This window comes from Symsagittifera roscoffensis, chromosome 4 (assembly GCF_963678635.1).
Source record: "Symsagittifera roscoffensis chromosome 4, txSymRosc1.1, whole genome shotgun sequence".
Classification (NCBI taxonomy): domain Eukaryota; kingdom Metazoa; phylum Xenacoelomorpha; order Acoela; family Convolutidae; genus Symsagittifera; species Symsagittifera roscoffensis.
Genome location: NC_087065.1, coordinates 8805774 through 8830747, shown reverse-complemented (window position 1 = coordinate 8830747; position 24974 = coordinate 8805774). Strand labels below are relative to the sequence as shown.

At 33.3% G+C, this 24974-nt stretch overlaps 3 protein-coding genes across 4 annotated transcripts in view; all 3 read right to left on the bottom strand.

Annotated features, from left to right (window-relative positions):
- The window catches only part of LOC134845178 (small ribosomal subunit protein eS4-like), a 485903-nt gene that overhangs the window by 48639 nt on the left and 412290 nt on the right, over nucleotides 1-24974 (bottom strand). The gene's annotated exons all lie outside the window — the stretch shown is intronic.
- LOC134845180 (cytochrome b-c1 complex subunit 6, mitochondrial-like) overlaps nucleotides 1-24974 on the bottom strand; it is a 350323-nt gene that overhangs the window by 60467 nt on the left and 264882 nt on the right. The gene's annotated exons all lie outside the window — the stretch shown is intronic.
- Nucleotides 19092-24974, bottom strand: part of LOC134843852 (uncharacterized) — a 14866-nt gene continuing 8983 nt past the window's right edge. For both annotated transcript variants that reach the window (XM_063860162.1, XM_063860159.1), the window contains exon 3: nucleotides 19092-20007. In XM_063860162.1, coding sequence (XP_063716232.1) covers nucleotides 19245-20007 — 763 coding nt within the window. In that variant the 3' untranslated portion in view covers nucleotides 19092-19244. The remainder of the gene's footprint in view (nucleotides 20008-24974) is intronic.

Genomic DNA, 24974 nt, shown 5'->3' with positions numbered 1-24974 from the left:
TGTCCTATTTCATCAGTTATCAGTTATGTGCTAAAGTTTTTGAGCGGGTATGTCAGACTTTTTGAGGTTTTCTGGGATTGTATCTCAAAGTTTTGAAGCAAAAATATTATTTCTTCTCTTAAATTGCATGTGGTGATGTTTGTGTTGGTGATGCGTGAAAGATTTCATTTTAATTTACGACGAAGACTATAAATTGTTTGAAAAACATAATTTGAGAAAATTAAACTTGTTCGTTGTGAATTTTCATGTTGTAGTTTTTTATTGTTTTCCGTGAAAAATTTGAAAAACTTGTTTATAGGTCATTTTTTGTACACTCTGCGGGTGAGTACAATCATTTGAATCTGGTGGTAAGATTTTAATCGTGAAATTCCCATATTGTGAGGTTATGTCGCGCAGATTCAATAATAAGTTGTCAAGTATCTGCCTGTTTATTTTCAAGTCGAGAAAATCAGGTTTGCATGGACCATATCCTTTGCAAAACGTTTGATTTGAGATTGCGACAATGTTGTACTTGTCATTATGATTGACCAATATCTGGACATCAGTCAAAATATGTAACAAAGTAATCCATAATTTTTTCGTCTTCTCCTTGAATCAGTTTTTGTCAAATGATTTTAATGTGAATGAAACTTGTTCAATATGGTTTGCTTCCAGTTTTATAATTGGACTGGTTGTTCGCCGTCGGTAAATGTTATTGTTTTTTCACTTTTTAGAGATGATAGTGTCCTTAATTCGGTTTCACAAAAAGGTCTTTAACTTAAATTTTTTGTTTGCGTGTTGTTATCCGAGCTCTTAGTTGTAAAATTTCACGTATGGTTGTAGTGTCTCATACTAAAATTTATTTCCGTTTTTGCTAAAGAAACGAATTTTTGAATATATTTTTGTTAAGAAGTGAAACATTGTTTTTTTTCGGTTTAATATAACCTACTCTTTGCTTATGCGGTGTCACTACGAGATCGTATCGGAACTATTTTTTTCTACAGGCGATTTTTAAATTATTAGTCCTTAATTTTTTGTCTGACTGTTATCTAAAATTTTCGGTTCGTATGATTTTCGTGGTCTTTTGCGATCTGGAGTTCGAGATTTGTTTTGATTGTTATTTATTTCTGAGAGAAATGGTACTAACCATACTTTTTCTCTCAAATTTTTTTTGCAATTTGGTATCGTTTGTTGATTTAATTGAATGTTTACTTTTTTGTATAATTTTTTAAAATGCTCGTGGGACACTTCTGGGTATGCAAACTCTGTAGTATTAAGTATTTCACTTTTTTGGGTTTCCTGACATTTCTTTCTCTTTGATCCTTTTAAAAGTTTTAAATTGAATAGGTGCTTCGTTTTTATTTCATTTTCAATATATTAAATCTATGTTTGTTTTCGGTGTCGCTAGCGCCATCTGAGCTATAACAATGAATGTGATTCAATTGTGAAAGTAGGCTGAAAATTTTTCAGTTCCTGGATATCGGTGGTCAATTCAGAAATGTTTTGTACTTAGGTTATTTTTCGTTGATCTTTTTTTGTTTTACTTTTTTGATTTGGTAAGTTCGGTTCGATTTTGCTGAGACGTTACTCTTTTCGATGATTTTTTGATAAATTTCGAGATTTTCTCTTCTAATAATTTTTATTTCATTTCTAGATTTATCGAATTTTTCTCTTGATCTATAATTTTTGGTCCTACCTTTAAAGCTGTTACTCCAGTTATTTCTGTAACGTTCGTTTGAATAGTTTCAATCACCATTATGTGAGTAATTTCTTTAGCGGTCATTTGAGTTGTTTCTGTAATTATTTTTTACTATAGCGGATTTCACTGTAATGAGAATAAATTTTTCTAGTTGTGTTTGATCTTGAGTAATAGTTTCTACATTGATCATTGCGGCCATTGGAATAACTGTACTCATTTAGTATTTTGTAGTAAAAGTTTCGTTCATCTGAGCTATTTTTTGCATGATAATTGTGATTTACACTGGTGTTCTTTTGCTACTAGTGGTTGGCCTGAACCATTATCACTTCGAATGTTTTCTTTTCCTTTCACCTGAAAAATAAATGTTGATCTTTTTTCGTTTTTGATAAATTTTTTGTAAATCCTTTATGCGTTGGTGGTTGGATTGATTTCTTTTGTATTTTTGTCGACATTCGACAATGATTTGTCTGTATCGTATATATAAACTACCTCATTTTTTCGACAACGCTTTTCTTTAAAATCTGGATTTCTGTCGTATATAATAGCTATTTGTGTAATTTTTTCAGCTTGTTCGTTTTCAGAGACTTGTTTATTGTTAATATGTAATAGAGCTGTTTGAATGTGTAAAACATATTGCTTTCTTAAAATTTTTGTTTCTAATAGTTTAATTGAGATTCCCGCTTGTTCCAGTTGGTCTACAAAATGTCTTGAGTCAATATCTTGTTTGCCAATTGATAAAGGATGTGACGCTTTTTTCTTGGTTTTTTTTAATTGCGGTATTGAGGTCTTCATTAAAATTTTTGTCATTTGTGTGATTTTGACATCATTTATATTTCTAAAAGTTACCTTCAGTACCAGCGTTTCTATTTTTTGGCTAGTTTTTTTTTAACCTTCGGATTTCATTACTTAAAAATTTTTGATGTTTTTCATTTTTTTCGGAATTGAACATTTTAAAAAATACTTTGGTCAACCATTTCCAATCGAACTTTTTTCTTGATAATTTGAAAAGCCTTCTTGGGCTGCTCTGCCGTTATGGTTTGTAAATATGCTGTACGTCCATGAATCAAATTTTAATAAAAAAATTTGTTTTTCACGGTTCTGATCCTCGAAATTTTTTTAGGTTTGCTGTTAAGGCCTTGAAATAACCTTCAACATAGTATTCAGGTTCCGCTCCAGTTGAAATCCATTGGAGCTTTTTGATGTTATTGAAAGTTCATCTTGAAATTGATTTCATTGTTATTTACAGTGATTCTGCTGTAATTGGTATTTCAGTGAAAACTGTGAGCTTGTGCCTACTGACTTCGTATTATGTAAGTAATATGGCAATCGTATTATTTTTTTCTTTCAAATTGCCTTTTGAAGTGGTTTTTGATTTTTTGTTGATATTTTTTAGTTTATTGTTAAGGTAGAAATTGGTTTGACTGGGTGGTTAGTTTTGCGTTGTTCTTTTTGTGGATCGAAAATTGTTTCAAAATTATCTGTTTATTCTTCATTGAACAATTAATATTTCAATTGGTTAAGTTCATGTGGTGGTTGTTGATTTTTACCAAAAAAAACGTCATTTTCTCAGAAATGGTTATTTAATTTTTTTTTTTGCTGAGAGATTGTGATCTTGAATTTTTTGAGATTGTTGGTGGTAGTAAGTATAGTCCATTTTTTGTGAAGTTTCTGTCAGAGCTTGATCTGCTTAGGGATGACAAAAAAGCCATAGCTATTTATTTAGTTTTCACTAATGAAGTTTATTTTTTTGGTTTTTTTCTGTATGTTTGATAATCAATAGATAAGTTTTCATCAAAAAGAAATTGTTCAATTACTGATTTTAGTTTTGAATGTTGGAGTGGTATATTTTATACTTAAGGTTGTGGATGTTTTTTTGAGCTCTTTTGTTGTGCTGTTACTGGCCTTGTTGTAACAATTTCTTGAAATAAAATTTAATGAGATATGAAAGTTTTGTTGATTTAGTGTTATGATTTGCTGAAATAAAAAATGCTGAATTTAAACAAATATTACTTTTTCTGTTTTGATTTGGCGTGATAAAACAATGATAGTTATCTGTTGTTAACGCAATGTGTTTTGAAAGATCTTCATGATTCAAATTTGTTTGAAATGCTGAATTTAAAAACGTGTTTGTTTTGTCTATAAAAACTCATGATACCATTCAAACTTCCAAACACTATCTAATTGTTCAAGATTGTTTCCGCAGAAAAGTTTTCTAAGTTGTTCCATGAAATCTAAGTCAAGTTCAAAATAGTCAATATTGAAACATGCTAAAACTTTTTGCAGATCAAGTTCTACTATAGCGGTTTTATCAGTGGTTAGTGTCGATGAGGTTTTCTCGGATTGTTTTGAAAATTTTCAAAAACGACAAAACTTTTTGCATGTCGTGTTCATTGTCTTATGTATACCTTTTTTGCGGGTCATAGTATTTGCGGTGGTGATGTGTGAATTTTTTCAATTGAGTCTAGAGTGGAGATATTTTTGTTTCCAAAACTAAATTAATGCAAAAACATCGTTACTGAACACTAATTTTGCCCATTGTGAACTTCGATGTTGTTTGTTTATTACTATTAAATTTTAGTTTACTTATTAGAGATGATGTTGTTATTGTTTTGGAATTAAAAAATGTCTTTCCTCCAATTTTTGTAATTATTGTGTTCTTGTTGGATTTTGAGGTAAATGTAAATTAACTATGATTTTAGTATCTGATTTTGAAATTGTTTTGAATTAGTTTTTGTTTTTAAAAGAAAGTTTTTTTTGCTACTGTTTTTTTGACCTAACAGAACCTACTCTTTGTTCATGTGGTGCTAATGCAAGATCGTATCAAAAAATTTTAATGAGGCGTATTTGGATATTTTTTTTTGTTTTCAAAACTTGAAATTTACATAGGCGATAGGATGAAAGATTGATGCAAAATCCAGGTGTCAAATGTTATAATTCGTTAAACTGTCAGTGACTGTTTTCTTAAACTCTCGTGGCGTATTTTTGTCGTGGCAAGGCCGGTTGGTGAGAGAGTAGATCAATTCTATTGAATGATATACACTGCTCTCAAACGAGCGGCGTTCTCTGCATTTAGATATTTAAATTTTTACTTAGTAAGGGATCGATATGAGGGGTTTGTAGAATAATAACTCAATCCACGGGGTTCAGGAAGGATGAATAACCGTTCTTCTTTGTTTAGTTAACTTTGATGGGTGAGTTTTAAAGTAAGAAATTGTCAGTTAGTCTTGAGTTGACTGAAAGGTTTGGAAAGCGAATAGACACTATGGGCCGTTAGACACTTATTTAGGGGGATGAGTTGAACTTGAAGTGTTTAAGTTTAATAGATTCAGGTAAGCTTTGATTATCTTGATTTTGAAGGGAAAAGAAGAGAAGCTTTGATAGTTTTTCGATTTGGTTGAGAGGCCTGGATGATATTATGTTTCAATTTTCAATTGAATATAACTTTTTGTAAAATTAGGGAACCATGGAGAAGCCTTGATGATATTGTTTTTTAAACTAAGTTAGATTGTAAAATTAGAAAAAATTCTGGTAAGCAGTTCATAGATTTATGTTATTCAGTAATTTCGTTTTGAATGTTTTGGAAGAAAAATTCAGAAGACAAGAACTTTCCGTCAATGAACACTGATGTCCAAGGATGATGAAAATGTAAATTAGCTTTTTTTGCAGAGGAGAGAAAGAAGTAATTGATTTCAATCTTCAATTTTAATTTTTGAACCACTAGGGTTTCAGGTTTACAGATATAGTGTGAAACTTAGTCATGGATAAAGATTAGTCTTAAAAAATTAACACGGAAATAAAATTTAAACAAAATAACTAGTTTCAAACTGGTTCCAACTGGTCACACAATAATTTCTAGAATTAAACCAGCCGGGAAGGAATGTTCCCCATTTTGCTATCTATTTTTTTTCCAAGGAGTCTGCTGTACTTGTTTGGAAAGATGATTGTGAAAAATAAGCGGGACTTGGCTCGGAATCTGAAAAATCATTGGGTGTTTCAACTGCAGGGATAGTTTTTGTGTGAATGTGAATGGGTGTGAACTGTTTAGGTGTACTTAAACTGGTGAGTTGATGCATGATGTTGTCGCAAAGTTCATCGTCTTCGGCAGATTTTCAACTAAAAATGGTTGATGTAAGGTTGTGACGAGGGGATGATTACTTTGAAGGGGTCGGGTTGATGTTGGGCGATTGATTAAGAATTGGGGCGTGTTGTTGTGGTGTTTTCGCTTCAAAAAGATATGTTGGGCGCGGGTGGGGGCATTGCGGGTAGATGATGGAGATAACTCGGAGTTTGAAGTGGAGTGAGTCAATTGGTTATTAGGCAAGATCGTGCTCAAGCTGGTCATAAGTTATTGGGCTAGAGACATCGAGTGCACTACCTGAAGAGGAAAATGAATGAAAGTAGCGTCCTTGTGTGGGGAGTTTGAAGTAGAATTTACGACATGGTTGGGGGAGTTATTGGTTGGAAATGTGGTTGTGAACATTAAGTGGGACTTAGATCGGAATCCAAAAACTCATCGGTTGTGTCTAGTGCAGGTGTATTTCAGTGGGTATTAGTGTCAATTATAGTTTGGGTTGATTCGTCAGAATCCATGTGTTGTGAGTTAGATGATGAACTGGGGCTAAAAACGAGCTGAGCTAGCCCAATGTTTAGCAAAAGGGACCTAGCTTTTAACGAAATGATCCAAATTTTCGTTCCTTGTTTCTCTAGTGTGGTATTGAATGAGCTCAATTTTTCAAAAACTGGTTGCATGAGCTCAACGTTTAGCGAAAAGAGCTGAATGAGCCCAATTTCAGAAAATTAGACCCATTCAGTTTTTTTTATTTTGATTTAAAGGCAAAACCAATAGTGAATTCGGCCAAAAGCAATATATAACTCTAATAGTTGGTAAAACTGAGATATTATAGAGTTCTTAGATTTTCAAGGAGTCAGTTCCAGTCACTGGAGGAAGAATGGTTTTTGTACAAAGGAGGCCGATTGAACATAATTGCTGGTCCTTGATTTGCCGTAGAAAGGGATGAATTAGCCTTTTTCTAAATATTGTCTCCTAAGTGGGCGGCATTGGTGCCATTTTTTCCGGACCAATCGTACCAAAAAATTGAGCTAATTCAGCCTCTTTCTATGGAAAACTTTAAACAAAGTTTTTGATCCCGATAAAGACGATTTCAAATCTTCTCGCTTCTTTTTGCCAGTTTTTCCTAAAAATATAATGAGGCCAGGCAACTGAGAAAAAGACTACGATCTGCTCGTTGCTTGAGGGTGAATCAACATTATCCAGCCCAGAAAAAAAACCAAAAAATCGAGGTAGTTCTTAAACAGGGGCACAACAGCGGTTCGCCGTGGTGAGCTGTACAGCTCTTGTGTTGGTCCTTTCCCCCGTGGATAAATGATCTTAGAAATATGTATTACCCTGTGTAGTTGAATATATATATCCGGCCAAAAGTAGATTGCCCAGGCGGGCCAGTGTGTCAAACAATTGTAAGCTCAACAGTCGCTGAATTACAAAAAGCACAATGAACAAAAAATATATTCAACAACATGATTTTGATGACTTCAAGAAATTGTTTTCATATTCACAGTATTGGCATCTATTGGAAGTCAATAAATATATATATATGGGTCTTACTTAATTTGTCTATTTAAGCAGTAAAGTACTCAATTATTAGAGAGACAATCTCTTAGAAATATAAAGTTACATGTTGGTACCTGAAATACCTGATGTTATTTTTACGAAATCTAAATCCCCGAGTCGAGATTTTTTACCAAACTTGAAGCAAAAATTGAGCGTTTTGAGCGGTTTTCTTAGACAATTACGCTCAAAATCTTGCTTCAGGTTTGAGCGGTTTTTGAACAGTTTATCAAAAAATAATGCTCAAAAACCGTAAAAGATTTGAGCGGTTTTGAGCAGTTTATCTAAAAAAACTGCTCAAAAACCGCGCAAGAATTGATCGGTTTTGAGCGATCTATCTGAAAAAAACGCTCAAAAATCGTGCAAGATTTGAGCGCTTTTTCTAGGTAAACCGCTCAAAAACCGCTCAACTCTTGCACGGTTTTTGAGCGGTTTTTAATTAAACCGCCCAAAACCGCTCAAATCTTTCCTCCGTGGATAAATGATCTTAGAAATTTGTATTACACTGAGGAGTTGAATATTCTTATCCGGCCAAAAGAAGATTGCCCGGGCGGCCCAGTGTGTCAACCAATTGTAAACTCAACAATCACTGAATTACAAAAAGCACAAGGAACAAAAAATATGTTCAACAACATCATTTTGATGACTTCAAGAAATTGTTTTTATATTCACAGTATTGGCATCAAATGGAAGTCATCAAATATATACATATGGTCTCCTTTAATTTGACTATTTAGGCAGTAAAGTACTCAATTATTAGAGAGACAATCCATTAGAAACATAAAGTTACAAGTTGGTACCTGAAAAACCTGATGATATTTCGACGAAATCTAAATCCCCGAGTCGAGACTTTTCACCTAACTTGAAGCAAGATTTGAGCGGTCTGAGCGGTTTTTTTTTAGACAATTACGCTCAAAATCTTGCTTCAAAATGAGAGACTTGAGCGGTTTTTGAACGGTTTATCTGAAAAAAAACTCAAAAAAACCGAGCAACATTTAAGCGGTTTTTGAGCAGCTTAACTAAAAAAACCGCTCAGAATCCGCTCAAATCTTGCGCGGTTTTTGAGCGTTTTTTTTTAGATAAACCGCTCAAAAACCGTTCAAATCTTGCGCGGTTTTTGAGTGCTTTTTTTAGATAAATTGTTCAAAAACCGCTCATACCGCTCATTTAGAAGCAAGATTTTGAGCGTAAGATTTTGAGCGTAAAAACCGCGCAAGATTTAAAAAAACCGCTCAAATCGCTCAAACCTTGAGAAGTATTTTGAGCGTTTTTTTCTATATTTATAAAAAAATTGTTCATATATATATACAAAGATACGTACATACATCTATACACACATACATACATACATACATACATACATACATACATACATACATTTACACATACATACCTACATACATAAATACATACATACATACATACATACATAGATAGATACAAACATACTTACATTTAAACATGCATTCATAATACATAAATACATACATCAAAACATACATACTTACATACATGCATACATACATACGTACATATTCTTACATTTTTTCCAGTGGTTATATTGCTCGAGCATTTGAAAAAAGTTGCTCACATTGTTTGGTTCAAGACATCGAAATCGAAAAAAAATCTTGCTTGAGTTGAGAACGGTTAAGCACTTTTTTTAAATTGTAGATACCCGGGTTGACCAAAAATGCTTATTCTACAGTTTCCATTTATGAAAAAACGCTTATCCTACAATTTCCTACAGCTTCATAGACTCAGAAAATTGTTTAAACGATTTTTTTATATATGGAAACTGTAGGATAAATTTTTTTTCATAAATGGACATTGTAGAATAAACATTTTTTCATATATGGAAATTGTATAATAACCGTTTTTTTAGCTTCAAACTAAATATTCGTTTTTGATGAGCAATATGCTTCAAATTGAGCAAAATAACTCTTAAATAATTTAGATTTGTTTATCAACAATTTTTAACAAGTTTTTGAAAATCTTGTTTTCTTGAAAAAATGGTTATCATACACTTTTCTTATATGGAAATTGTAGGATAACTATTTTTTCCAAAAAAATAAACGTAGTTATTTTTCATTACTTGACTGTTTTAATTGGTTCAAATAGCCGGAGAAACTATTTTGAATCTTTTTTCAATGGTTTTTGAAATTGTATGAAAATTGTATGATTAGCATATTTCCAAACATTTGATGTAGGAAATTGTAAGATAAGCATTTTCGAGATTTTTTAGTAAAATTGAAGCAAGATTTGAGCGTTTTGAGCGTTTTTTTAGACAATTACGCTCAAAATCTTGCATCAAAATGAGAGGTTTGAGCGGCTTTTGAAAGGTTTATCTAGAAAAAAAACCGCTCAAAAACCGTGCAAGATTTGAACGGTTTTGAGCGGTTTATCTGAAAAAACCGCTCAAAAACAGCGCAAAATGTGATCGGTTTTTGAGCGGTTTATCTAGAAAAATCTCTCAAAAATTGCTCAAATCTTGCGCGGTTTTTTAGCGGTTTTTTTAGATCAATCGCTCAAAAATCGTTCAAATATTGCGCGGTTTTTGAGTGGTTTCTTTAGATAAATCGCTCAAAACCGATCAAATCTTGCGCGGTTTTTGAGCGGTTTTTTTAGATAGACCGTTCAAAAACTGCTCAAATCGCTCATTTGGAAGCAAGACTTTGAGCGTAATTGTCTAGAAAAACCACTGAAACAGCTCAAATCTTGAGCGGTTTTTTGAGCGTTTTTTTTATATTAAAAAAATAGCACATAGATATATACAAAGATGCGTACATACATCTATACACACATACATACATACATACATAGATACAAACATACTTACATTTAAACATACATACATACATACGTACATACATACATACATACATACATACATACATACATACATACATACATACATACAAACATACATACATACATACATACATACATACATACATTTACTTACATATTTTCCATTAATTATTTTGCTGGGGCATTTGAAAAAGTCGCTCACATTGTTTTTGTTCAAGACATCGAAAAAAAATCTTGCTTGAGTTGAGAACGGTTAAGCACTTTTTTTAAATTGTAGATACCCCGGTTGACCAAAAATGCTTATCCTACAATTTCCATATATGAAAAAAAAATGCTTATCCTACAATTTCCTACAGTTTCATAGACTCAGAAAATTGTAAAAAAAACTCTAGGATAAGCATTTTTTCATTAATGGAAATTGTAGGATAAACTTTTTTTCATCATGGAAATTGTAGGATAAACCTTTTTTCATTTGTGGAAATTGTATGATAACCATGTTATTAGCTTCAAACTAAATTTTCGTTTTTGATGAGCAATGTGCTTTAAATTGAGCAAAAGTACTCTTGAATAAATTAGATTTGGTTATAAACAAGTTTTAACAAGTTTTTGAAAATCTTGCTTTTCTTGAAAAAATGGTTATCATACACTTTTCTTCTAAATGGAAATTGTAGGATAACTATTTTTTCCAAAAAAAATAAACGTAGTTATTTTTCATTACTTGACTGTTTTATTTGGTTCAAATAGCCGGAGAAACTATTTTGAATCTTTTTTCAATGGTTTTTGAAATTGTATGAAAATTGTATGATTAGCATATTTCCAAACATTTGATGTAGGAAATTGTAAGATAAGCATTTTCGAGATTTTTTAGTAAATTTGAAGCAAGATTTGAGCGTTTTGAGCGTTTTTTTAGACAATTACGCTCAAAATCTTGCATCAAAATGAGAGGTTTGAGCGGCTTTTGAACGGTTTATCTAGAAAAAAACCGCTCAAAAACCGTGCAAAATTTGAACGGTTTTGAGCGGTTTATCTGAAAAAACCGCTCAAAAACCGCGCAAGATGTGATCGGTTTTTGAGCGGTTTATCTAGAAAAAAATCTCAAAAATTGCTCAAATCTTGCGCGGTTTTTTAGCGGTTTTTTAATCAATCGCTCAAAAATCGTTCAAATTTTGCGCGGTTTTTGAGTGGTTTCTTTAGATAAATCGCTCAAAACCGATCAAATCTTGCGCAGTTTTTGAGCGTTTTTTTTTAGATAAACCGCTCAAAAACCGTTCAAATCTTGCGCGGTTTTTGAGTGCTTTTTTTTAGATAAACTGTTCAAAAACCGATCAAACCGCTAATTTAGAAGCAAGATTTTGAGCGTAAGATTTTGAGCGTAAAAACCGCGCAAGATTTAAAAAAACCGCTCAAATCGCTCAAACCTTGAGAAGTATTTTGAGCGTTTTTTTCTATATTTATAAAAAAATCGTTCATATATATATACAAAGATACGTACATACATCTATACACACATACATACATACATACATACATACATACATACATACATACATTTACACATACATACCTACATACATAAATACATACATACATACATACATACATACATAGATAGATACAAACATACTTACATTTAAACATGCATTCATAATACATAAATACATACATCAAAACATACATACTTACATACATGCATACATACATACGTACATATTCTTACATTTTTTCCAGTGGTTATATTGCTCGAGCATTTGAAAAAAGTTGCTCACATTGTTTGGTTCAAGACATCGAAATCGAAAAAAAATCTTGCTTGAGTTGAGAACGGTTAAGCACTTTTTTTAAATTGTAGATACCCGGGTTGAACAAAAATGCTTATCCTACAGTTTCCATTTATGAAAAAACGCTTATCCTACAATTTCCTACAGTTTCATAGACTCAGAAAATTGTTTAAACGATTTTTTTATATATGGAAACTGTAGGATAAATTTTTTTTCATAAATGGACATTGTAGAATAAACATTTTTTCATATATGGAAATTGTATAATAACCGTTTTTTTAGCTTCAAACTAAATATTCGTTTTTGATGAGCAATATGCTTCAAATTGAGCAAAATAACTCTTAAATAATTTAGATTTGTTTATAAACAAGTTGTAACAAGTTTTTGAAAATCTTGCTTTTCTTGAAAAAATGGTTATCATACACTTTTCTTATATGGAAATTGTAGGATAACTATTTTTTCCAAAAAAATAAACGTAGTTATTTTTCATTACTTGACTGTTTTATTTGGTTCAAATAGCCGGAGAAACTATTTTGAATCTTTTTTCAATGGTTTTTGAAATTGTATGAAAATTGTATGATTAGCATATTTCCAAACATTTGATGTAGGAAATTGTAATATAAGCATTTTCGAGATTTTTTAGTAAAATTGAAGCAAGATTTGAGCGTTTTGAGCGTTTTTTTAGACAATTACGCTCAAAATCTTGCATCAAAATGAGAGGTTTGAGCGGCTTTTGAACGGTTTATCTAGAAAAAAAACCGCTCAAAAACCGTGCAAGATTTGAACGGTTTTGAGCGGTTTATCTGAAAAAACCGCTCAAAAACCGCGCAAGATGTGATCGGTTTTTGAGCGGTTTATCTAGAAAAATCTCTCAAAAATTGCTCAAATCTTGCGCGGTTTTTTAGCGGTTTTTTTAGATCAATCGCTCAAAAATCGTTCAAATATTGCGCGGTTTTTGAGTGGTTTCTTTAGATAAATCGCTCAAAACCGATCAAATCTTGCGCGGTTTTTGAGCGGTTTTTTTAGATAGACCGTTCAAAAACTGCTCAAATCGCTCATTTGGAAGCAAGACTTTGAGCGTAATTGTCTAGAAAAACCACTCAAACAGCTCAAATCTTGAGCGGTTTTTTGAGCGTTTTTTTTATATTAAAAAAATAGCACATAGATATATACAAAGATGCGTACATACATCTATACACACATACATACATACATACATAGATACAAACATACTTACATTTAAACATACATACATACATACATACATACATACATACATACATACATACATACATACATACATACATACATACATACATACAAACATACATACATACATACATACATACATTTACTTACATAATTTCCATTAATTATTTTGCTGGGGCATTTGAAAAAGTCGCTCACATTGTTTTTGTTCAAGACATCGAAAAAAATCTTGCTTGAGTTGAGAACGGTTAAGCACTTTTTTTAAATTGTAGATACCCCGGTTGAACAAAAATGCTTATCCTACAATTTCCATATATGAAAAAAAAAATGCTTATCCTACAATTTCCTACAGTTTCATAGACTCAGAAAATTGTAAAAAAAACTCTAGGATAAGCATTTTTTCATTAATGGAAATTGTAGGATAAACTTTTTTTCATATATGGAAATTGTAGGATAAACCTTTTTTCATATATGGAAATTGTATGATAACCATGTTATTAGCTTCAAACTAAATTTTCGTTTTTGATGAGCAATGTGCTTTAAATTGAGCAAAAGTACTCTTAAATAAATTAGATTTGGTTATAAACAAGTTTTAACAAGTTTTTGAAAATCTTGTTTTTCTTGAAAAAATGGTTATCATACACTTTTCTTCTAAATGGAAATTGTAGGATAACTATTTTTTCCAAAAAAATAAACGTAGTTATTTTTCATTACTTGACTGTTTTAATTGGTTCAAATAGCCGGAGAAACTATTTTGAATCTTTTTTCAATGGTTTTTGAAATTGTATGAATATATGATTAGCATATTTCCAAACATTTGATGTAGGAAATTGTAAGATAAGCATTTTCGAGATTTTTTAGTAAATTTGAAGCAAGATTTGAGCGTTTTGAGCGTTTTTTTAGACAATTACGCTCAAAATCTTGCATCAAAATGAGAGGTTTGAGCGGCTTTTGAACGGTTTATCTAGAAAAAAAACCGCTCAAAAACCGTGCAAGATTTGAACGGTTTTGAGCGGTTTATCTGAAAAAACCGCTCAAAAACCGCGCAAGATGTGATCGGTTTTTGAGCGGTTTATCTAGAAAAATCTCTCAAAAATTGCTCAAATCTTGCGCGGTTTTTTAGCGGTTTTTTTAGATCAATCGCTCAAAAATCGTTCAAATATTGCGCGGTTTTTGAGTGGTTTCTTTAGATAAATCGCTCAAAACCGATCAAATCTTGCGCGGTTTTTGAGCGTTTTTTTTTTAGATAAACCGCTCAAAAACCGTTCAAATCTTGCGCGGTTTTTGAGTGCTTTTTTTTAGATAAACTGTTCAAAAACCGATCAAACCGCTCATTTAGAAGCAAGATTTTGAGCGTAAGATTTTGAGCGTAAAAACCGCGCAAGATTTAAAAAAACCGCTCAAATCGCTCAAACCTTGAGAAGTATTTTGAGCGTTTTTTTCTATATTTATAAAAAAAATCGTTCATATATATATACAAAGATACGTACATACATCTATACACACATACATACATACATACATACATACATACATACATACATACATACATTTACACATACATACCTACATACATACATACATACATACATACATACATACATACATACATAGATAGATACAAACATACTTACATTTAAACATGCATTCATAATACATAAATACATACATCAAAACATACATACTTACATACATGCATACATACATACGTACATATTCTTACATTTTTTCCAGTGGTTATATTGCTCGAGCATTTGAAAAAATTTGCTCACATTGTTTGGTTCAAGACATCGAAATCGAAAAAAATCTTGCTTGAGTTGAGAACGGTTAAGCACTTTTTTTAAATTGTAGATACCCAGGTTGACCAAAAATGCTTATCCTACAGTTTCCATTTATGAAAAAACGCTTATCCTACAATTTCCTACAGTTTCATAGACTCAGAAAATTGTTTAAACGATTTTTTCATATATGGAAACTGTAGGATAAATTTTTTTTCATAAATGGACATTGTAGAATAAACATTTTTTCATATATGGAAATTGTATAATAACCGTTTTTTTAGCTTCAAACTAAATATTCGTTTTTGATGAGCAATATGCTTCAAATTGAGCAAAATTACTCTTAAATAATTTAGATTTGTTTATAAACAAGTTTTAACAAGTTTTTGAAAATCTTGCTTTTCTTGAAAAAATGGTTATCATACACTTTTCTTATATGGAAATTGTAGGATAACTATTTTTTCCAAAAAAATAAACGTAGTTATTTTTCATTACTTGACTGTTTTATTTGGTTCAAATAGCCGGAGAAACTATTTTGAATCTTTTTTCAATGGTTTTTGAAATTGTATGAAAATTGTATGATTAGCATATTTCCAAACATTTGATGTAGGAAATTGTAAGATAAGCATTTTCGAGATTTTTTAGTAAATTTGAAGCAAGATTTGAGCGTTTTGAGCGTTTTTTTAGACAATTACGCTCAAAATCTTGCATCAAAATGAGAGGTTTGAGCGGCTTTTGAACGGTTTATCTAGAAAAAAACCGCTCAAAAACCGTGCAAGATTTGAACGGTTTTGAGCGGTTTATCTGAAAAAACCGCTCAAAAACCGCGCAAGATGTGATCGGTTTTTGAGCGGTTTATCTAGAAAAGAATCTCAAAAATTGCTCAAATCTTGCGCGGTTTTTTAGCGGTTTTTTTAGATCAATCGCTCAAAAATCGTTCAAATATTGCGCGGTTTTTGAGTGGTTTCTTTAGATAAATCGCTCAAAACCGATCAAATCTTGCGCGGTTTTTGAGCGGTTTTTTTTAGATAGACCGTACAAAAACTGCTCAAATCGCTCATTTGGAAGCAAGACTTTGAGCGTAATTGTCTAGAAAAACCACTCAAACAGCTCAAATCTTGAGCGGTTTTTTGAGCGTTTTTTTTATATTAAAAAAATAGCACATAGATATATACAAAGATGCGTACATACATCTATACACACATACATACATACATACATAGATACAAACATACTTACATTTAAACATACATACATACATACATACATACATACATACATACATACATACATACATACATACAAACATACATACATACATACATACATACATTTACTTACATATTTTCCATTAATTATTTTGCTGGGGCATTTGAAAAAGTCGCTGACATTGTTTTTGTTCAAGACATCGAAAAAAAATCTTGCTTGAGTTGAGAACGGTTAAGCACTTTTTTTAAATTGTAGATACCCCGGTTGACCAAAAATGCTTATCCTACAATTTCCATATATGAAAAAAAAATGCTTATCCTACAATTTCCTACAGTTTCATAGACTCAGAAAATTGTAAAAAAAACTCTAGGATAAGCATTTTTTCATAAATGGAAATTGTAGGATAAACTTTTTTTCATATATGGAAATTGTAGGATAAACCTTTTTTCATATATGGAAATTGTATGATAACCATGTTATTAGCTTCAAACTAAATTTTCGTTTTTGATGAGCAATGTGCTTTAAATTGAGCAAAAGTACTCTTAAATAAATTAGATTTGGTTATAAACAAGTTTTAACAAGTTTCTGAAAATCTTGCCTTTCATGAAAAAAGGGTTATCGTACAATTTTCAATTTTGGAAATTGTAGGATAACAATTTTTTTCCAAAAAAATAAACGTAGTTATTTTTCATTACCTGACTGTTTTAATTGGTTCAAATAGCCGGAGAAACTATATTGAATTTTTTTTCGTATGAAAATTGTATGATTAGCATTTTTCCATACAGTTGATGTAGGAAATTGTAAGATAAGCATTTTCGGTGTGAGGAAATGTAAGATAAGCGTTTTTGGTTTTTGTAGGTCAACCCCGGTAGTATTTCAACTGAATCTTAGCGTCACCTTACCTCTCCAGGCTTTTTTGTTGGTTTTAATCGATTTTCCTTATAAGACAGCTCAAAAACCGCTTAAAAACCGCTCAAATCTTGCTGGAAAAACCGTTCAAAAACCACCGCAAGAAATGAGCGGTTTTTCAGCGGTTTTTTAAGCAAGATTTAAGCGGTTTGAGCGGTTTTTCCAAAATAAAACCACCCAAACCGCTCAAACCGCTCAAATCTTGCTGGAAAACCGCCCATATCTTGAGCGGTTTTTGAGCGGGATCTCGACCCGGGTCCAAATCAGTCGCTCAGTCTGCGACAGTAATTGAAATTTTGCGCTGGATATCATTGCAGATTACATGTGACAACCAGTGAACTGGAACAATGATTTGCAGGCTACCGTTTTTTTTTCAATTTTCTACTGCGTGGGTCTGTAATTATTCCCTAGTCGATTTGCTCACTGGACGTTTCGAACTCATCGACCAAAGTTTGATCTGTTTCTGCCATCCCGGCTGAAATTTGGTATGCTGCAATCATCGCGACCAATATTGTGTGTTTCTATTGTTTCGACCGAAAAAACTGCGATCGACCGTGCTGGAACGAGAAAAATATGTTTTGACCATCTCGAACGAGTTGGGCATGTTTCAGCCATATCGGCTGAAATTCAGTAATTTTTGACCGTCTCAATCAAACTCAGGTATGTTTCGACCATGGCAAATTAATCAAAACAAATTGCATTCAACTGCGCTCGACCCAAGACATATATGTTACGACCATCTTGATCATTTTTTTGAGTTCTTTGAGTTTATCGACCCAAATTTGGTGTGTTATGGTCGTCTCGGCGAAGCTCGTCAGTTTTCTCAATTTTTTCTCGATATTGAGTTTTCTTCGTTTGATTTTTCTCACACAGTTAAAACTCAATCAAATAACCTTTCAATTAAGATCTCAGCAATTCCAACAATTAGTTGTTTGTAAGCCTCTGATAAAAACTCTATTGGACATTCGACATGCATAAATGATTCGGCAGTCCCGATCATGTTCGTCGTGTTAGGTATGTTTGCACTATGGGCCCTATCTCATGAAGTTTTGTAAAAAACGATACGATATCCAGTTGAGAATTCAAATCTGCTTATCATATAAATATACGAGTAGTTCAAAAGTACAAGTTATACAAGTATGACTGGTATCATATAAAATATACAAGTAATACAAACAAAATAACACAATTTTAAAACAATATGGCTTCAAAAATTGATTTTTTTTACATAAACAATATTAGCTGTAGATAAAGCCATTGCAAACATTAATTAACCTTTTGCTCATTAAAGCTGTAACCTGTAAAAAATTTTGTTAACCTGTAAAAATTTTTGTAATAAAAAACAATAAAAATCAATGATGTACAAATAACAACGAGGTTATCTGGTTGCTGCGCAAGTAGCACAGAATGTTCCGACCACATTCATAGAAAAGTCAGTAAAGAGTTTTTTTTCTATTCTTCAAATTAGCGTTCTTTTTGGGGCACGGTGTGATTCGAAAACTTTACAAACGTCTAAGTGAATTCAAAAATTTTCTTCAAAAAGTGAATACCAAACTATTTTTTCATTTTCTGTACAATAATTTTAACTTTTTTTTTTACAAAAAAAACTTTTTTGTCAAAAAATGCCAAATAAAACAGTCAAACTAGCTTTCTTTATAATAAAATCAATTTGGTGCCTACAAATCAAAAATCAAGAGCCTAAAAGTCGAAAGAAAGGTAAATTTTCAAACAACGAACGTTACTCAAGCGCGCTACACGCTCGATATTAAACTAAATCTTAAAAACTTCAAACCAGGTTTTCTGGGACAATTTCTTGGATTTCTTCAAATGTAATTCGAAACACGACTGAAAATATTTTAAAATGATATATCACTCGATCCGTTCCATTGACTCATTTCGTTACTTATAGTATGGAAAAATGCTTATTATACAATTTCATATATGAAAAAAATGCTTATTTTGCTATTTTATTACATACACTTTTACTCTATGAAATTGTATGAAATAGTATGATAAGCATTTTTTCATATATGAAAAATGTATGATAGGCATTTTTTGTCAACCCGGGTAGTTCTGCCTGGAAAAAACTAAAACACACCCAAATACAAAATTCCTATATCCACTGTCAATGGTCGAAACAATTACTTCCTTGCTCAAAGCAGTGAGTTTCTAAATCACATGATAGGAAAACACAAGTTGTAGATTGATGTTGAAAATAACTTGATGACAGTTTGATGAGAAGTAGATTGAGTTTAGTCGCTCAGTCGGAGGTCATATTTGAAACTCCATGCTGGATATCTTTGCAAGTTACAGGTGAGAAACCAGGGGATCTGGAACATTGGTTTGTAGGATTCTGGATTTTCTGCAAGCACTTTTTCGATTTTTTTCTGCCTGGGTCCGAATTTTCTATGGGTTCGAGAATCAATCGCTTTCATAAGCCTCAAGTTCAATTCCTCGACTGGCAATTCGGGAGAGTAGTTCAATTTATCGAGGGTAGGATAAAAATCACCTTGCAAAGAATTTCCTGAGCTTTTAGTTATCATTTTTGTAAGTATGAATGGCAGATACATTTCATCGGAAAGATGGTCGCCCCCGAAAAGTGCCGCGTCCAAATTTTTACTCCTTCGGTAAGTCGGATAAGTCTTCAACTTTTGTATAGAATGAAATTGGCTCGGCTTTGTTGCCGCATCATAGGTCCAAAATGTAGCCCCTGAGAAGCCGTAGTTCAGGGACAGATAACCCGCGTTATACGCTTTTTCCAGGTTGCCGAACGAAAAGAGCATACCGATATCGAAAACTTCCTTTTTCAACTCACAATAGCGCATTCTATGGACAAGATGCCGCGAAGTTATTTCGTCCCCGTCTCCGAAGCCGATTAGAGCGTCCGAGGATAGTTCGTAGTGATCAAGCCACTGTTTAATCTTCTCCCACCGGATGACTTCTTCACGTCTTTCTGGTATCCAGATTCCGAAGTCAGGCGACGGCAGAGTCACAGAGGAATCGTCCAAAATAAACCTTTCGGCCGTTTTAGATTACAAATACAATGTTAGTAAATTTAAAACCTACTCCAGGAATCTTGGTCTTCTCAAAAAAAGTTTTAACAAATTTCGATTGAATGACACTGAATTCATTCTTAAATAGCACATTTTTGATATCTTTCATTTTTTAAGTTTAAGAACCGTTGAGGTGGAAAAAAACTTTCGAGACAGATGTGAGTAGTATGCATATAGTGCGTTAGGATCGGGGGGGTTGTCATACATGGATGACCATTAGGTATAAATCATAATGGTCACCATGTATTAAATGATCAGCAATGGTCACCATGTAATAATCCTAATTGTCACCATGTATAATTTTATACCTAATGGTCACTATGTAATAATCCTAATTGTCACCATAAATAATTTTATACCTAATAGTCCTCATGTAAAACTTCGGTATATTATTGAGTATTCCCACTGAACGTTGTGGAAACGGGAATGGAATTAGGTTTTGGTCGGTGCATGTTTTCCCTTCTAAAGTTTGGGGGTATTGGTTTGTTTACATGTAAAATGACGTTATATACCTATTATATGCGACCAAACTATATGGTATATAGAAAAGCACAAGATTTTGGCAGCGTAGCTTAACTGTTGGCTGCGGTGAACGATTTCCTTCAAAAATGCATGTTTTATTACTGAATCTCGAAGAAAGCAAAATTCGTCAAGTGCGGCGGCCGCCACCTCTATTTAGGCAAAAATTAATAATCAATTTGACCAAAATAAGAATGAAAAATTTCGTTCAGCCAATTGAAGGTAAAAACAAAGAAAAATTATGGAACACTGAAAACTCTAAAATGATGAAATTGGCTTGAAAATTTTGACATTTCCATTTTCGTGTCTACAAGAGACTGAAAAATAAACGTCTGAAATCTATGACAAAAACTTTGATTTGATAGAAAGGTTGAAAGAGCTAAAAGGTTGAAGTGGCTAAAGATCTTGAAAAACGAGAACACTGATGAAAGCCAAAAGTGCCCATTAATTTTGCTGCAACCATTTCTAAGACGTGTACCTAACTTGTTACTATAAAATTGAAGTGGAACAAAATTTCTTGGGGTCCGAGTAGAGGAAAACGCATGGCGCTCGACTCTCAGCCGAAAGGCGGCGTTTCGAAACCCGTCCGGAAATTGTACTGAAAGGAGGCAACAGTAGCTGGTATGGTGATATCCCCCCATAGATCGATTTTGTACTTTTTTTCTCACTTTGATAAAAAGCTTAACTTCTCGAATTACTGCTATTCAGTTAACAATTGGGTAAAATTTCAATTACTAAAAGAATGTATTGTTCAAAATTGAATTGTAAAATGTATAAATCAACCATATTAAATGGTTAGTTAATGGGTACGCATGTGAGTTAGGAAACGTTTCAAAACATGATCAGTTATATAAACAAAATCAGAAGCATCACCATTAAAGTTTTTATCAAAAATCAAATGTGCAATATAAATACAAAAAGAACCGCACATGGTAGAGTTTGAGTCTTGCATGGGAAAGTTTGTCATCAATTCAGTCACTTGATGAAAATTCTCGTTCAATCGTTTATACAGATTGGTGTACTGCCAGAGAGGAAGACCGAGAGGATCAGCGAAGTATTAAACATTTCTTCTGTTGCATATCACAATCCAATGTGTCCCCGGAGAATCTGATTTTGAAGTGTTCACAATCATAAAGATGTTGTTTGGGATGTGAGGTGGAAAATTGTCGGCTGCAAATACTCCAAAAAGCTTATATTTCAGATGTTTACAATTCTGAATGAGGTCCTGCAACTGGATTTCATCCATTTTCAGACTGTCGAAATGGGAAGGACGTTCTTTGTAACTTTGCGGTCGGAGGTAATAAATACATTGGATGAGCGTATACCCCAAACAAAAATTTCCAGGTTTGCTGTCAAAGCGTTTGAGAATTGAAGATCGAGTGAAACTGAGCAGTTAGTAAGTTCTGGATGCAAGAAGTCATGAGCTGCCTGCTGTGTGCTAGTGAGATCAAAACACATAATAAAGTGCTGTTGGTAGTTATCCAGAGTGATTCCCAGCCCGCAGTGCAACAAACCCAGCGCTGATAGTGTGTTGAAGAAGAGACGCTTATGATCTTGTGTACTGATTGGTGTACTTGCTATTGGTAAACCATTTCGTCTCAAAGTAACTTGCTCCAGTCCAAATTTTTGATAATGAAAAGGATTCGTTCGGTTTGTTCCTAGAAATGCATTATTTGTGTTCAATGCTATGATAATTTGTCTCACCGGTTCACGAGCAAAAATATCTTCCTGTTGCCAGCTGCGCTGACCAGCTGTTGCAAGAAATGTTTTTGTAATTTCTTCTTGATATGGGTAGTTCGCAGGAGTTTTGAGCAAAGTTGATTCAATGGCAGAGAGCACATGGTCGGTCACAGTCATTTTTCTAACATATAGGTTCGCTTCGAGTATTTGCAGCTTGTAATGCTTGGCAGCATCTTCCGATATAATGAGAAAATCTTCATGAGAACGTCTGTAGGAAAGTCTGAGGGTAACACCGCTCAACAAATGCTTGTCACATGTGAAAAAATCAACTCCAGCGGGTCCATAGAACCAAATTTCCCTCGATTCACGGACCAGTTCTCGTTGAGATGTGAAATCAGCTGCATCTATTGCAGCGGGATTGTTTTCAAAACGATATCCCTGACACTTAAGCCATGAGTCCTTGGCTCCTTTGCTGTTAGAAACTTCTGTTCCAATAAAGCTTTTATGCGCAAAATTACTATTGGCATTTGAGATTTTGAGTCCATTAGCAGAGAGGGTACAGTCAGAGAAAAGGGAATACAGGGAGTTGTTTACGAGGAACGGTGAATCAGACACAGTAGGATCAGTGTTGTCGTATCGCAGATCAGCTCCACTTGATTGCGTTACTTTGCATCGTATTTCCAAATAAATTTTTTGCAGGTCAACAAAATTATTACGGTCACCGGTGATTTCAAATTCAAGCATTGGTCCATTAGGTGAATAAACAGGTCCAATTTTTTGATCAAAAGCGTTTTCAAAAGTAATCAAAAGAGGTTGTTTTTCAAACAAATCTAGAGAGCTATGGGTAGCTTCATTGGGTAACAAATTAGCGATCATTTTTTATGTTTGAGAAAAAATCTGCTCGACTTCTCACTGGTCTGGTTTTTCTTCGAATGGTTGTTTTTCTTTTTCGAGCCCCTACTGACCTTCTTCTTCGTAATCCATTCATTGGTGTCTTTCGACGACGTCGTCTACCACCACCGAGTTGTTTTCTTGCAGTTTTTGTGACAGTGTTTTTCAATGCTTGTTTAGGAGACTTCTTTTTCATAGCGACATCAATTAGTTCTGGCGCTGCACTCATCAAAAGTTCTCTGCCCAGTTTTTTCGCTGCCGGTAGAATAACCCGTCGTGCAAACGGTATAGCAACACGACCAATACCAGCAGCCAAAGCGCCAAATCCACTGCCGCGTTGTCGGTAGTGTCCAGAGAAATGAGGAAGTGAAGCTTGCTTTGCATAATATTGTTCCATTGGTTTTCAATCAAAACGCTTGAATTTTAGGGTCAACACAACTTTACCAGTTCCTGCAAAGGGCACTAGTCTTCCAGTTTCTGTGCGCAACTGTACCGATATTGATTGTACAGATGAAGTGAATAATTTTTTGTAGTCTAAATTAGTGAAGTTTTTTCGATGATTAGGTTCAATGCTGCAGGCACTACCGTTTTTGATGCGTCTATTTGAATCAATGACGCGTAACAATGGGGCCTTTGCATCACCAACAGTTTGGTATTGAATAATGTCAATATAGACAAAAATTAGACTTGTCCCACTTGATAAGTCATATGGGAAATGAGATTCGTACAGTTCGTTTCCCTCATAAGATGCATCGAAGGAGGGTATCATTTTGTAACCAATGTGATATTCACCGTTCTCATCAAGCTTTGCATTGTAGCCTAACAGACTGGGTATTTGGGGACTTGGGAATGAGATTCCTTCATTTGCGTTCATCCAAATGCTCATGCTATTCGTGATTTCTTGAGGACTCGCATCAAAATGAATTTTGTCTTTGAGTTTTGTTTTTATCTCATTAATCAATTGTTCTATAAAAGTGTACTCTCCTGATTTGATAAAAACTTTTTCGCCATAGTAGGGTCTGGAAATTGTATTCCGATTGCCAGCGTTGGATTTACTGGCTACTACTTCGGATGCTCTGAAGTACGTAAATTCCTCATCAGTAACATTGTTTAATTTTGTGGGGAAAATTATTTCTGAGAGAGCAACTCTCCAATCTCCGTCTAAAGCTATTTCTTCTTTACAAAAATTTCTAAAACTGGCCAAAGTGTTGCCTGGGAAATAATCCATTGATGCTGTTGAAATCAAATGTACAGTAAACTCATCACTGCCCATTTTCGTTATAATCAGCTTTGTTTCCAATTAAACTAAGTTCTTTTTCATAAAATTTTCCGCTGATTTCTTCCTTTTCCGCATCAATGAGACTGTATGTTGGAGGGTTTACAGTAGGAATGGCAACTATTTCAAAAACTTCGTCTGTAAAAATCTGCTTGTAACCTTTTCTAAAAGGCAAGTCAGTCTTCGCTATTCGAACATAGTCACCAACATAAAATTTTGGTTTCTGTACCAACTTCGATGAACTGTTTGCAATTAATGAAACTAAAGCAGGTACATGTTTTCTTGTGACCTTGTTTGGAGCCAATTTTGTTACTCTATTAACGCGTGAGTTAATCGTTTGAACAAAACTTTGTAATTTTTCAATATAACTGTAAGTCCATTCAAACTCCAAGTATTTGTACATAATACTTTTCAGCGATCGAATGTTTCTTTCGGCAAACGCTGATTTTTTTTCACTGTGAGTATTGTATTTGATGATTTCTCGTTTAGTACATAACTTTTCGAACTCTCCTTTAAACTCGGTGCCTTTGTCAACCCAAACTTTTTTTGGTTGTTTTGTTTTG